Raw genomic sequence first — 14,618 nt, forward strand, 5'->3', positions numbered from 1 at the left:
CTTTATTTTTTATTTAAATGAAGAAAGGGATGCTTTATCATCGTTGAATTGTACAAAAATTTCCACTCGCTTGTCGTAAATCAACACAACGAATTTTTTTATCAAATTCCTGTGGAAGACTTCGGATGTTCTGGTTCAAAATTTTAACCCAATTACGATCAACAATTCGTCAACAACACAATTCAACATCTGGAAAACGACATTGAGGAGATTTTGGCACTAAGCGAGATAGGAGCAACACTGCATAGAGGATACTGTGAAGGCGATCTCGATGTGAATGAAGACATTGATGATAATTTGCTGAACATGGATAGTAGACATCCGGAATTTCTACTGCAGCAGCCCCAAAAGGAACAACTACCGGATGAGCAGGTACTGAAAATGAAGGGGGAAGGGCTACAGGAGCAGTATCCAGGGAAAATTCAGTCACAGATGATGCATCAAAAGCAGAAGCGGTTGAAGCAATTTCGAGAAGTGTGTGAGAAAATAAAAGCTCAAAATCGCGAGGCCCTTAAGGCTAAATTGACACCATCCCATTTCAGTATTGGTTGATATTTCTATACGTTGTAATGCACAAACGAAAAATTCAAAAACGTCAAATTTGTGAAATGAAAATTTCAAAAACCGTAAATCAACACAACGAAAAATTCAGAAATGAAAACTTGCGAGAATGAAAATTTTAAAAATGCAATACTTTTCAAATGATAATTTAAAAAACGCAAATCTTTTGAAATGTAAATTTTAAAAATGCAATGCTTTCAAATGGTAATTTAAAAAACGCAAATCTTTTGAAATGTAAATTTTAAAAATGCAATGCTTTCAAATGGTAATTTAAAAAACGCAAATCTTTTGAAATGTAAATTTTAAAAATGCAATACTTTTCAAATGATAATTTAAAAAACGCAAATCTTTTGAAATGTAAATTTTAAAAATGCAATGCTTTTCAAATGGAAAGTTAAAAAACTCAAATCTATTGCAATGAAAATTTCAAAAACGCAAATTTATTGCAATGAAAATTTCAAAAACGCAAATTTATTGCAATGAAAATTTCAAAAACGCAAATTTATTGCAATGAAAATTTCAAAAACGCAAATTAAATGCAATGAAATTTTTTAAAGTTGTTTAATTCTGAAAAAAAAATCCAAAATCTTATAGGTACTCATAAAAAATTTAACCCACAATCACAAACGATGTGTGATAAAGCAGGCAAAAAAACATGTGAAAATTATGCATGGGAGTAAATTGCATTTTCCCCCCCACAATTAAGACACATAAGCGGTGATCATAGAGAGAGAGAGGAAAAAGACGAAAGTTCCACATACAATTAATGCAACACTCAAAGCCCAATATTTATACATTGAAAATATATTGTCTTTTTCTCCTCAAATAAAAGCCACATAATTCATACACTTCATGAAGTGATCGCGAAAAAATGTCTAGTCCGCGAAATTTTTCTCAGTGTCGCTTCACCCATTCTTCGTTGCCAAGTGTCTGCTCAAATTTCCTTTGAGCAATTTTTTTCTCGTCCACGCTTCATTCATTTAATGTGTGTGATATGAATCATCAAGATGGGGGTCGGATGTACGGTTCACAATTATGGTGGGCTGCCTGACAAGTCATTTATAGCCCAATGGTTAGAGCTCCGTACTGGGCACTCAAACCTTGCATGTTCAAATCTCATAAAAGGTCAAGATTTTTTTCCATTACAAAAATTACAATAATTTAAATATTCAAACATTTAAAATCAATTCAAAGGCGCGAAATCAATATGACGGTGATCAAAACGGTCAAATTGAATATTCAAAATTAAAAAACGGTTAATAAATCAAATCCAATATGGTGGAATAAAAATTCAGAATTCAAAATGGCGGCATAAAATTTAAAATGGTGGACAGAAAACAAGATGGTGTGATAAAAATCCAGAATTCAAAATGGCGGGCATAAATTAAAGATGTCGGACAAAAACAAAGATGGCGGTATAAAAACAATATGGCGGACAAATCCAATATGGCGAAATATAAAAATTACAATTCAAAATGGAGGATTTTAAATTCAAAATGGAGGGATAAAATTCAATATGGCTGACAAAACAAAGATGGTGGAATAAAAACAATATGGCGGACAAATCCAATATGGCGGAATATAAAAATTACAATTCAAAATGGCGGATTTAAATTCAAAACGGAGGGATAAATTCAATATGGCGGACAAAACAAAGATGGTGGAATAAAAACAATATGGCGGACAAATCCAATATGGCGGAATATAAAAATCACAATTCAAAATGGCGGATTTAAATTCAAAATGGAGGGATAAAATTCAATATGGCGGACAAAACAAAGATGGTGGAATAAAAACAATATGCCGGACAAATCCAATATGGCGGAATATAAAAATTACAATTCAAAATGGTGGATTTAAATTCAAAATGGCGGAATAAAATTCAATATGAAGGCTAAAATTCAATATGGCGTCAAAAATGTGACATCACAGAAAATGGCGTACAAAAACATGACGTAATTCAAAATGGCCGACAAAATAAAATTTTCAAGATGGCGTCCACCACATTACGTCACCACAAATCACTGACCTTCCTCAAAAACAACCTCACGGCACTGACCTCGCTCAATTTCCCCATCAAAAACCCGACCTTCCCCACTCCACTATGACGTCACTCAGCACTGACCTTCCCCAACAACAACACAACACTGACCTACCTCAAAGGGGAACTTGCTGAACACATACTACTTGCATTTTTCCCCACACAATTAAGACACATAAGCGGTGATCATAGAGAGAGAGAGGAAAAAGACGAAAGTTCCACATACAATTAATGCAACACTCAAAGCCCAATATTTATACATTGAAAATATATTGTCTTTTTCTCCTCAAATAAAAGCCACATAATTCATACACTTCATGAAGTGATCGCGAAAAAATGTCTAGTCCGCGAAATTTTTCTCAGTGTCGCTTCACCCATTCTTCGTTGCCAAGTGTCTGCTCAAATTTCCTTTGAGCAATTTTTTTCTCGTCCACGCTTCATTCATTTAATGTGTGTGATATGAATCATCAAGATCGGGGTCGGATGTACGGTTCACAATTATGGTGGGCTGCCTGACAAGTCATTTATAGCCCAATGGTTAGAGCTCCGTACTGGGCACTCAAACCTTGCATGTTCAAATCTCATAAAAGGTCAAGATTTTTTTCCATTACAAAAATTACAATAATTTAAATATTCAAACATTTTAAAATCAATTCAAAGGCGCGAAATCAATATGACGGTGATCAAAACGGTCAAATTGAATATTCAAAATTAAAAAACGGTTAATAAATCAAATCCAATATGGTGGAATTAAAAATTCAGAATTCAAAATGGCGGCATAAAATTTAAAATGGTGGACAGAAAACAAGATGGTGTGATAAAAATCCAGAATTCAAAATGGCGGGCATAAATTAAAGATGTCGGACAAAAACAAAGATGGCGGTATAAAAACAATATGGCGGACAAATCCAATATGGCGAAATATAAAAATTACAATTCAAAATGGAGGATTTTAAATTCAAAATGGAGGGATAAAATTCAATATGGCTGACAAAACAAAGATGGTGGAATAAAAACAATATGGCGGACAAATCCAATATGGCGGAATATAAAAATTACAATTCAAAATGGCGGATTTAAATTCAAAACGGAGGGATAAATTCAATATGGCGGACAAAACAAAGATGGTGGAATAAAAACAATATGGCGGACAAATCCAATATGGCGAAATATAAAAATTACAATTCAAAATGGAGGATTTAAATTCAAAACGGAGGGATAAATTCAATATGGCGGACAAAACAAAGATGGTGGAATAAAAACAATATGGCGGACAAATCCAATATGGCGGAATATAAAAATCACAATTCAAAATGGCGGATTTAAATTCAAAATGGAGGGATAAAATTCAATATGGCGGACAAAACAAAGATGGTGGAATAAAAACAATATGCCGGACAAATCCAATATGGCGGAATATAAAAATTACAATTCAAAATGGTGGATTTAATTTCAAAATGGCGGAATAAAATTCAATATGAAGGCTAAAATTCAATATGGCGTCAAAAATGTGACATCACAGAAAATGGCGTACAAAAACATGACGTAATTCAAAATGGCCGACAAAATAAAATTTTCAAGATGGCGTCCACCACATTACGTCACCACAAATCACTGACCTTCCTCAAAAACAACCTCACGGCACTGACCTCGCTCAATTTCCCCATCAAAAACCCGACCTTCCCCACTCCACTATGACGTCACTCAGCACTGACCTTCCCCAACAACAACACAACACTGACCTACCTCAAAGGGGAACTTGCTGAACACATACTACTCCCACTTTCTCACGTGTAGAGAATGCTGGGGACACATTTGTATCCCGCGCGATGAGCTTCCGCATCTTCTCGGACACCCCCCTGATGTACGACATCGATTTGTATGTCCTCGGCTCATTAGCGCTTCCGGCAGCAGCATCCCTCGCCGGAATTCTCTCGTTGGGTCTCATAATCCTGCGAATGATCTTATCCGGGAAGTCGTTCAGCTTGAGTATATTCCTCAATTTCGCATCTAGACGACCATCATCCTTCGTGGTAAGTGCACGAGCTCTCCTCACTAGATTTTTGCCTACATTGATCACTGTGTTCACAGGATGGCCACTCTTGAAGTTTAACAATCTGTTTGATGCACAGCTTTTCGTGTACCATGTGGTGCTGAGGGACCCATCGGAGGCCCTGTGGATGGAAACATCAAGGTATGGAAGGATGCCCTCTACCTCTCTCTCCATCGTGAATTGCACCATGCTATGCTGTGCATTAAACCTCTCCAGGATCATGTCAACATCATCACGGTGAACTGCCAGAAGGAGATCATCCACGTACTTGCGTATGAAGTCAATCCTCAGTGGTGAATCCGGATCATCGACGACATCCCCAATGAGCTTTTGCATCACCACATCGGCCAGAATTGGACTCACCGGCGAACCCATGGCTACGCCATTCAGTTGTAGATACGTATTACCTCTGAATTTAAAGTAACCAGAATCCACACACAGTTGTATCAACCGGCGTTCCACCTCCCTCAGAGCCAGATCAGTGGGTATATTGGTAAATAATGCAATCACGTCCAGGCTAATCAGAATGTACCCCTCCGGCAGTCGTCTGTTTCTCAAAAATTCCACTAAATTCAGGGAATTTTTCACATTCAGATCATTCTCCGCGAACGGAGAGAGAATCTCAGTCACCAACTTGGCGGAATTGTATGTTGGGCTGCCCACAAAGGACACAATTGGCCTCAGGGGAACATCCTTCTTGTGAATTTTGGGGAGGCCGGTAAAAAGTAAATGAAAGAGGAAATTCCAATGCAGATTTTGATGTACCAGAATTTTGAATTTCCATCCTTGGGCTGAGAATAGTGAAAAAACGTCAAAAATATCTGAAAAAAGTCACATTTTTCCACTTTTCTCTGCCCTACGATGGAAATTCAAAATTCCGCTACATCAAAATCTGCATTGGTGTTTCCTCTTCCATTTGCTTTTTACCCCATCAAAATCCATCCAGTAGATCCTGAGAAAAACCTACCTTTGTGTTTTGAAGAAAATATCAAGATGGCGTCGCATCTAAGATGGCGGAAAATGATTTTCTTATTCTTCAATAATATGTCTTCAAATGTGACCAACATTTGAAAATCAAGTTTAAGAAAAATAAAAACATTGAATTTCATCAGCTCTCAAAAGAGACCCCCCTTAAAAGGACTATTCTAGATAATTTTCTAGAAGACATTTCCTTCCCATTTGTAATGTAGCACACAGCATTTCATCAAAATCTCCAACCTTATGACCTCTCTATGTACCTACGCGTGAAAAAAAGCTCAGAGAGATGAGATGACCTGTAACGAAGTATGAATTATTAAAATTGCTAAAAAGATTAATTTTTTTTCAGCAAAAAAATCTGAAAAAACTCCCCAAATGTTTTTGAAAGAGAATAATTTATTAAAGGAATTCTGAAAGCGAGAGCTGTATGGAAGGTCACTTTTAGGAATATATAGGCGAGCTTCATGTAAAATGTAGCTCGATATCAAAAGTCTTCGGAAGCCCAATCACGGATTTTCTTTCTTTTCTACGCGCTGATGCTGCTATGTAGCACAGTAAAGCCGCCAGAAATGAGCTTCCGGAGGATGATGAGAAAAAAAAGAGGCGCCAATGAGGAAAAAAAACGATCCTGGGAATAATTTTACGACCCTCCGGATGGATCATGGGGGTGTGAGGGTCAGGGAAAAATCTCGCATGGATTGTGGGGTGAATTTCGTCGATTCGGTAAGTGGACGAAGAGCTCGGGTATTTTGGGAGCATTGAAGGAAATCCACTTCACCAGCTGATCACTCGCTCCTGCGCTGTTTGGAATAAAATTTCTCCGCCAGAGATTCATCTCATGGGGTGGATGGTGGTTGGTACAGATGCTGTGGCTGACTCTTCAGTCGCATCGTGACCGTCATTCGCATACGGTGTGTGCATATCGCGTGTAACACACACGGAAAAACCGACAGGAAGGTTTTTGACTCTCTCACTAAAAAATTCACCACCCCCGCTGTGGTGCGGCGTTATAGAAGGGATTTTCCCGCAGAATTCACAGTGCTCCCGTGTGATTTCACCACGCCCTCGTTTAGATGTGAATTGCCAGGAAAAATCAGCCAGAGTCAAGGGCCTATGAAGTGAGCTTTTTTTTTTTTTGAAGCGGAGGCCCCTCTCACACAAATACTCCCGTAGAGCCACATTCTGCGGAGATTTAAATTGTATTTCCCAGTGTGAATTATGGACTTTGCGATACTATTGACCACATCGTGTATGTAGCGTGTCAAAATTGAGGATATCAGTGTGATTTATATGTAGCAATTGTGTGGCTTTTTGGGGAGTGCCAACGACTTTTTCCCATCAACCCCATAGGACCCTGGGATCAAACCCGTACCAACTCTTCGGATTACAATTTTCTCTCGTGTGTGCTGTAGCCCGTCTGCAAGGAGCGGAAGAAACCGGAGAAGGAAGAGTGTGTGTGTGCTACCAAAGGGGGAGGTGAAAGCTAAAAAGACGTTAAATCTCGATGAGAGGATTTTCATTGTAAGAGGGGGCGGGTGAATTTAAATGCTTCCTTCTTGGCGATAAATCAATTGAAATCGGTGAATCTATCAATAATGTGGCGGACAACGAACCTCAATCGGATATCGTTTATCTTCACGCTGACACTGATCTCCTTACTTGGTAATTTTCTTCATGGGGCTTTTTTCTCTCTACTACTTCTTATACTACATATATCTCTCTTAAGTGTGGCGTCTGGTGTAGCTGAGGCTATATGCTTTTGTTGTGTGTGCACGCCTTGTGTTGGCTTTTCGTGTGAGAAGGGACACAACATTATCGTTACTTATGCGATGCTATCTTTTGAGCAAAGAACATCCTTACACCTCCCTCCCAACAAATATTCCTCCACACTGTGTGAGCTTTTAGTGTGTTTCCAAGAGTAAATCCACCGTGAGAGGGAGCTTTGAAAACATTCAACTGGAATAATCATCATATTTTATCTCGAATTAAATTTAATGCAAATATCGCTATAAATATTCATGATTGTTCTAAATAAAATCAGATGAAACATGTCTCGCACGGCACAATCTATTTTGCAAACACCAACATAGGTATCCTAGGAAAATATACATATATAGCTTCACATACATATTACACGGTGGGGCCTAATGTTGAAACTTTCTCCCAACGTTCCCTCATCCTCCCGAATGCGATGAGTTTAATGAAGAAATCTCCGATAAGGGTGGTTGTTTCAAGAAATTTGTATTAAAATAATCTAGAATCTCATTGAGATGCTTTTCAACTAGTTTTAATGAATTTGTGGGAATTAACTGGGGAATTTCTTGATGAATTTCCTATATGTGTGGAAATTCAGAGAATTCTCTGCAATTAATTTGTGTTTTGATAAAGAAAATCAAGGGAAAATATTTTATAGTGAAATTCAGTGCTAAGTCTATTAAATATTTAGTAAAAGCTTAGGACGTGGAAAATCTGGATATAAATTTGGATTTAAATTAACTTCAAATTGACTTAATTAACCCAATCTCTTCTATAGTTGTAACAAAATAACCAAAATCAACATGTTGCATTAATTTTTTGAGCTTTTTGAACTTTTTCTTGACAATTGCTTCTCGTTTTTTTTTCAAATAAATATTTTTTAAAACCTCACGTGTTTATAAAATTTTATTCTTTAATTAAATGACAAATTAAATTTAAACTTCTTTTCAGCTTATTTTTTCTTTTAATTTGGGAGAGAGTTATGGCTTTTCTTTCCTCAATGTTGGCATCTTACCATTCACTGGGGTGAATAGGAACCGCATGATAAATGACGACACCTCTTATTTCAAAGCTTTTTTTGATTAACGATCATTCTCAAAATGCTAAAATTCCTGAACAAGACTTAATCTGTTTGTTTCAAAATTCCTTGTAATTTTGAATTACAAAATATTTTTATTTACATCCCTGCAATATTTTATTTACAAAAAAAATATTAATGTTTTCATTTTCCTAAAATAGGCAAAAGTTTATTGAAGCAATTTGCAAATTATATATTGTAGTTTTATGTAATATAGAGTGGATGTGGCAAATGGTTTGTAAATTGTATCAATTCGGCGCTTTGATGATAAAAATATAACAAATTGGCGTGGTTATTTGTACTTTATTTATCAGTTTTGTGTATTGGTGAATTAGTGGTTGTCCTTTTATGTGGGAGCACATGGTTATTATTTACAATGCACAACCAAATGCCATATTTTACCACACGCCAGGAAGCAATAAAGCGGCCCTAATAAAACTTTTCTCTATTTTTTAATTTCCGGTATTTTATCGATAAATTTTTAACGTTTAAATATTTATTGTCGCCTCGTTTTTTTTGTAGATATTTTTCGTGATTTTTAAATGTACTTCTTCATTTTTTGAGGGCTTTCAGGCTCTACTTAGAAGCATAGAAACTGTATAAAATCAATATAAAAAAGCTCTAAAAGCTCGAACGTGAATAAAAGAATCTTGATAAAATTTTAGCACAAAGAAAATACTTTTCCTCCCCTAACTTATCACTGTGTACTACTCGAACAAAACACGATTTATATATTTAAACTAAACTATAACCACGTCAAGCTAAAATCATTGTTCAGTCAATGACATACCCCAGGCAAAGTAATCATATTAATATCAATATAATATAGTTAAACTGATCAAAATAGTTTAACTCGTTTAACTATTCAGATATATAATTATCTCGTCTAAATACAATGATGACTCCTTCCCTATAAACAGACTATAAACTCGATAATAATCAACCATCAAGGAAATTATCGCAAAGCCTCACTTACTTACAAACTAAAGAAATTAAAGTTTTCAAACTATATACAAGTTTTATTAGCAGAAAAAGCTGAAAAATCAATTGAGAGAGCTTACTATTTGCTAAAGAATTGAGGAAGTTTTTTATTTAAGAAAAAAATATATTGCTGATATTCAAAGAATGGAAAGCTTTATGATATTAACGATTTTATATGGGATATTTCAGCGAATTTTTCCACAATTTCCTTCTCAATTGCACATCCCCTTCTTCACCCTCATTTATTTCCCTCAAATTCACCCACAAATCCTCCACACCCACGGATAAAAGAGAAGGGTGTGTGAAGGAGATCTTCGAGGATGGGGTTTGGTGTTGTTACACATAGCGCGTGAAAAAGATATAAGAAGGGAATTTTTCTGATGGTGGTGCGGCAAACTCTCAAAAGTTTTCGCAGCCAGTTAAAAAATTTCCATTGCTGGCCAAGAAAACTTTTCATGAGAGCAATTTTATAACTTGAATAAATTATCACACAATAATTCTTCGAGATTGGAAACGCGCGCTTCTTACATTATGCAGTGCCATGAATTGAGAAATGTTGCCCCCTGCCCCTTTTATGGAAAGTTGTCTTCCGGGAGGGGACACACATCCCGCGCGCGCCTTCTGTGCATTTGTATTTCATCCAAAGAACAAAAAGATGGGTATGGGGGGTGGGGGTGGATGTGGAGAAAGCTTTTTGGGGTGGAAGTGAAGCACTCATGAGATTCTATTTTAAATATTTCATGGGGCCAAAATGAAAATTTAAGAAGCATTAAATGTTCATATACAGACTTCATCCACCCACAACCACCCCCCAAAAACTCTCTCTCTCTCTCAGGCCACAAACAGCATTTCTATATATTGTGGTAATACCCAACTCTTGGTGCGTTCTTCTTCATGGTGAAAAATAGATTATTTTCCGTATCTTGACGAGGCGTACAAACGGGAGGGGCACTCTCTCCATGCGGCGCAAATTCCACAATATATATAGGAATGTCTTGTAAATCATGGTATATTTCTCCACTTTTTTTCCCACCCCCACACCCCGTGTGCGTCTCAAGCTCCTGTGTGTCTCTCTTGTCTCGCAATCTTCTCTCGCACACAGGGCTCGTCACAAAAGAGAATGAAATGACAAACACAAATCAGAATAAATGTTGCGACATTCCAGCACCAAATGAATGAGTTGGGGGTGGCTGGCGGAGGAAAAAAAAGTCAAGGAAACGAGAGAATGGGGAAATGGCAACAAGATGATGGTTGTTCACATGGTTATAAGATTGTGATCTTTAATTCAAATTAACCGGACGAGAAAATTCCCAATTTCAACCATCAATTTCCCCCTGATTTGCGGTTAACATTAATTATATTCATGCGTGTATTATATGTTTTCCTTCTGGGGGAATACTTAGGGGAGAGGAGGCTCAACAAACTGCACCCTCTAACCCTCCTCCTTCCCCGGAGGCATATGCCAGAGCTTTTCCGTTCTATTGTCTCTACTACCGCCACATCTCCCCAATCCTCCCCCTCCAAGCTGTATCTCTCGCACATCAAACTACATTTGCATACATAATTGAGACCCTTCTGTGAGCTATACACTCCTTATCTCATTACAATGTCAGATGGAATGCCAGTGGGAAATATTTTACGATGAAATATGTGAATTGTCTCCTTGGTCCGGGGCATATTGGATGGACAAGAAGAAGGCAAGAAGTCCACAGAATTTGTCCATCTTATACCAAAACGAAAAAAAAAAACGAAGAAGAAAAAATTCTCTCTTGAAACAATAACAGAGAGGGAGGGTTGAGGAGAGATGGTACACCGATAAAAATAGAATGACAATCCCAAATGGAATGTATGTTTCATCAGCTAAGAATATTTCTTTTTTTTTATTCAACTTCATCAGAGATTGATATGAAGAAGAGATTTCTTACCCCCCATTGAGCTATCTGTGATCATTGTTTTCATTTTATTTGAAAAACGTGCCCATGGGGTGGATTGTTTTATTTGAGATTTTATTTGTGGATTTGTTAGGTCAAAAATCTGATTTTTGTGCGCAATAAATCATTTGAAGTAAATTAGAGGTCACAGTGGAGACGCCTGGTTAAGTTAAATGCATTTAATTTGCTTTAAAATCAGGAGTAGGTTAATACAAAGGCTTTTGGTTGTTATTACGTTGAGACGTTTGGTGGTTATTTAGTGGAGGTGCCTTGTGGTTATTTAGTGGAGGCGCTTAGTAGTTAGTGAAATGAAATACCTTGATAATCAGATAGTGGAGACGCCTGGGCATGAATTCTCTAAGAGTGAAAAACTCCCGTGATAAACTCCTGAAGGCTTTAGCGCTTTAAAAGAAACATGAAAACCAGGAAAATCTTACAGGAGTTTATCACGGATGCATAATTTATCTTAGAGGATCATGCTCACGTGAAGTTTTCCTCACATTTTCCCTGCAAAAAGCCTTTGGGAGTTTATCACGAGAGTTTTTCACTCTTAGAGAATACAGCCCCTGGTAGTTGCTTATCATATTTTAAGAGATCAGAAACGAATAAAAATTTAAATTAAATAAAGGAAAAACCTTTAGCAATGACAACCCTTTTTTTCACAATAAAATACGAAAATAAATAAAATAATAATTTAAATTATCCGATATACATACATACATATTCATTGAACACGATGTACTGAATGGGATTTTGATTGATTTCATGTAATAGTGTTGTGAGTGAAATAATTAACAATTCCACCGGGTAATTCAGTAGGTAGCATGAACGGCATTTGAATTATTAATTTATCGTTAAATAAATTATTATAATTTGTAATGGAGACTAATTTACGGTGATTGAGTGTACTACAGATGAATTTACAATAATTTCCGGTGCAAGAATATTTTGTATTGTAAAACAAAATGCATTTTGTAAATCATTTTTGATTTTAACTTCGTCCATATCGGAAGCAATCATTCCGCAATGGGCTAATGCCACATCCGATTTTGTTGAGTGTGTCCATCGTGCTCCCAAAATTGTTGTTGGGAAGTGCCAAATGCGAGATGGAATCACACAAAAAGCAACAACTTCCATGTGATTTTCCGCCAGCAAATAATCTCCTTTTGCCATTTATTTGTTTGCAAATGGGCAACATAGACAATTTGTGACATAAACAAGCGTAATTTCATTCCATAAAACTACTATTTTTGCTTTTAAAGGAAAAATAATGTTTATACTTCCCCCGCTCTTTTGGAGGGAGAACTTTCCTCCGTTAAAATGGAAAACTTTCACATCCACGAGCTTCCTTCTTGTTGTTGGTATATATTATGCTCATATGGGAAGAGGGAGCTCTCTTTCTCCATTCCATCCGTTTATGTATCTAAAATGTGTCGGGGACACGACAGAGGAGGAAAAACAAATGAAAGAGGGAAAAAAAGCTTTCGAGGACGCGGGTTGAAAGGTGGATAGAGGAGGAAACTTTGATAATAACCACATACGACGAACACGAAAAGCATTCCCTACTGATGCACGTCTTTCTGTTGGCTATGCTGTGTGGTGGTAGAATTGCGAGCACAAAGTGCAAACCGAGTGACTTCAAAATTGAAATCGAATGGAATTTTATTTTAACGTTGCACTCCACTGAATGGGAACCCGCTGTACTTGTAAGCTTTATACCCCAAGGGGCAAACAACTACAGCGAATATTTGAAATACGATAGATAATAGAATTTATTTTTTAATAGAATCTTTTATATGAAATTTGCATTTAAAAAAGGCATCTATTTACTCTCCTGCTGTTCTGAGCTAGTAGGATAATGAAAAATTTAACCCTTAAAGGTCCATTGGGTCATACGCTGACCCAAAGGCTCGATTTTGAAAATGTTTCATTTTGTAATAGTTATTTTATGAATATTGAGTCCAAATTAGTACAAGACTATGTCTTTATAATCCCTGATCATTTTGTGACCACAAATGGACATCCCCAAGGACTCACAAGATCAGGAAAGACAAAAAACCGAAAATTTTTGAGTTGGGATTTTTTTTGCCAAAAATGTCTTATTTGAGCACAAAGGAACCCCTAAAAATTATTTTTAGTGCAATCAGCTTGCTAGATTGATCGCGGACCTTAAAGGGTTAAAATATTCTGCAAATATTGCGAATATTGTCTTAAAAATGATTTTTCTTGCAATTCTTTCTTAACCTGCAGGAAGCCAAGATCTTTGAGATTCTTTAGAGCGCCAAGGTGCGGTCGATGAATGATCCCAAAAAGGAAGTCGATTTTCTCGTAAACTATACAACAGGGAGTTGTCGGGTCTCTACGTTTAGACTCCTTATATAGTCCTCTTGCCCCCTGCACCACAAATTTTCCACCACAAAACACGTAGAAGAAAATATTATTGAAAAACATTTTTCACTCATTTTTCACAATTTGTTCTCGAGAAATTTGCCACGAAGTTGACCGCAACAACTATTTTTTCCACTACAAAATGATAATAAATAAAAAGTGTTAAATGATAATATTTCTTGAATATTCTTTATTGTTTTGCACATTTATATGCTTTTAACTATGTTTTATGCGATTTATGTTACTTATTCGCGATATTTTTTTTCACTGAGAAGGTAAAGTGAGCAATATAGCCGTTGTTTCACTTTTTGAATTCTCTTCTTCTACATTTTCCTTAATAACTTTTCTTGTGATGGTCGGATTGAGCTGAAATTTTTACACAACCTTCTCAGATAACAAAGGAACTTATTTCCAAAAGATGGGAATAGTATCTTTTATATTTATGGAGATATATCACGAAATATAGCGCTGGGGTCGTTTAACGACCCCGCTTGGCCTCCTAGAGGTTAACTTTATTACAAAAATATAATTCATACAGAAAGCTAAAAGCCGAAAGATCTGAAAATTTTTTTTACGAAATTTCATGACAATTTTAATTATTTTTACTTCAAAATTTACAAATAAATTCTCAAATGTAATTAAAAGACACAAAAAGTACCAATTGTAACCCTTCTTTGGGTTTTGGTGCATTTTTGTTGGGTCTTGTGATCACATTTTAGACTCTTGGACAAGTTTCCCTTTGTCGAAGGGAAAAACTATCAAACACATTAGTCTCTTGACCAAATGTACACATAGTTTGTCTGTTACTTTAAATGGAACGGGATGGTACTGCCGATGGGAGTTTACCGAACT

At 36.4% G+C, this 14,618-nt stretch overlaps 1 protein-coding gene across 1 annotated transcript in view; it reads left to right on the top strand.

The window, feature by feature from the left end:
- The first annotated feature begins 6,515 nt into the window (after positions 1 to 6,515).
- LOC129788171 (uncharacterized) overlaps positions 6,516 to 14,618 on the top strand; it is a 30,162-nt gene continuing 22,059 nt past the window's right edge. Inside the window, exon 1 of the mRNA XM_055824218.1 lies at positions 6,516 to 7,295. Coding sequence (XP_055680193.1) covers positions 7,229 to 7,295 — 67 coding nt within the window. The 5' untranslated portion in view covers positions 6,516 to 7,228. The remainder of the gene's footprint in view (positions 7,296 to 14,618) is intronic.

The sequence above is a fragment of the Lutzomyia longipalpis genome, chromosome 1 (genome assembly GCF_024334085.1).
Source record: "Lutzomyia longipalpis isolate SR_M1_2022 chromosome 1, ASM2433408v1".
Taxonomy (NCBI): Eukaryota; Metazoa; Arthropoda; class Insecta; order Diptera; family Psychodidae; genus Lutzomyia; species Lutzomyia longipalpis.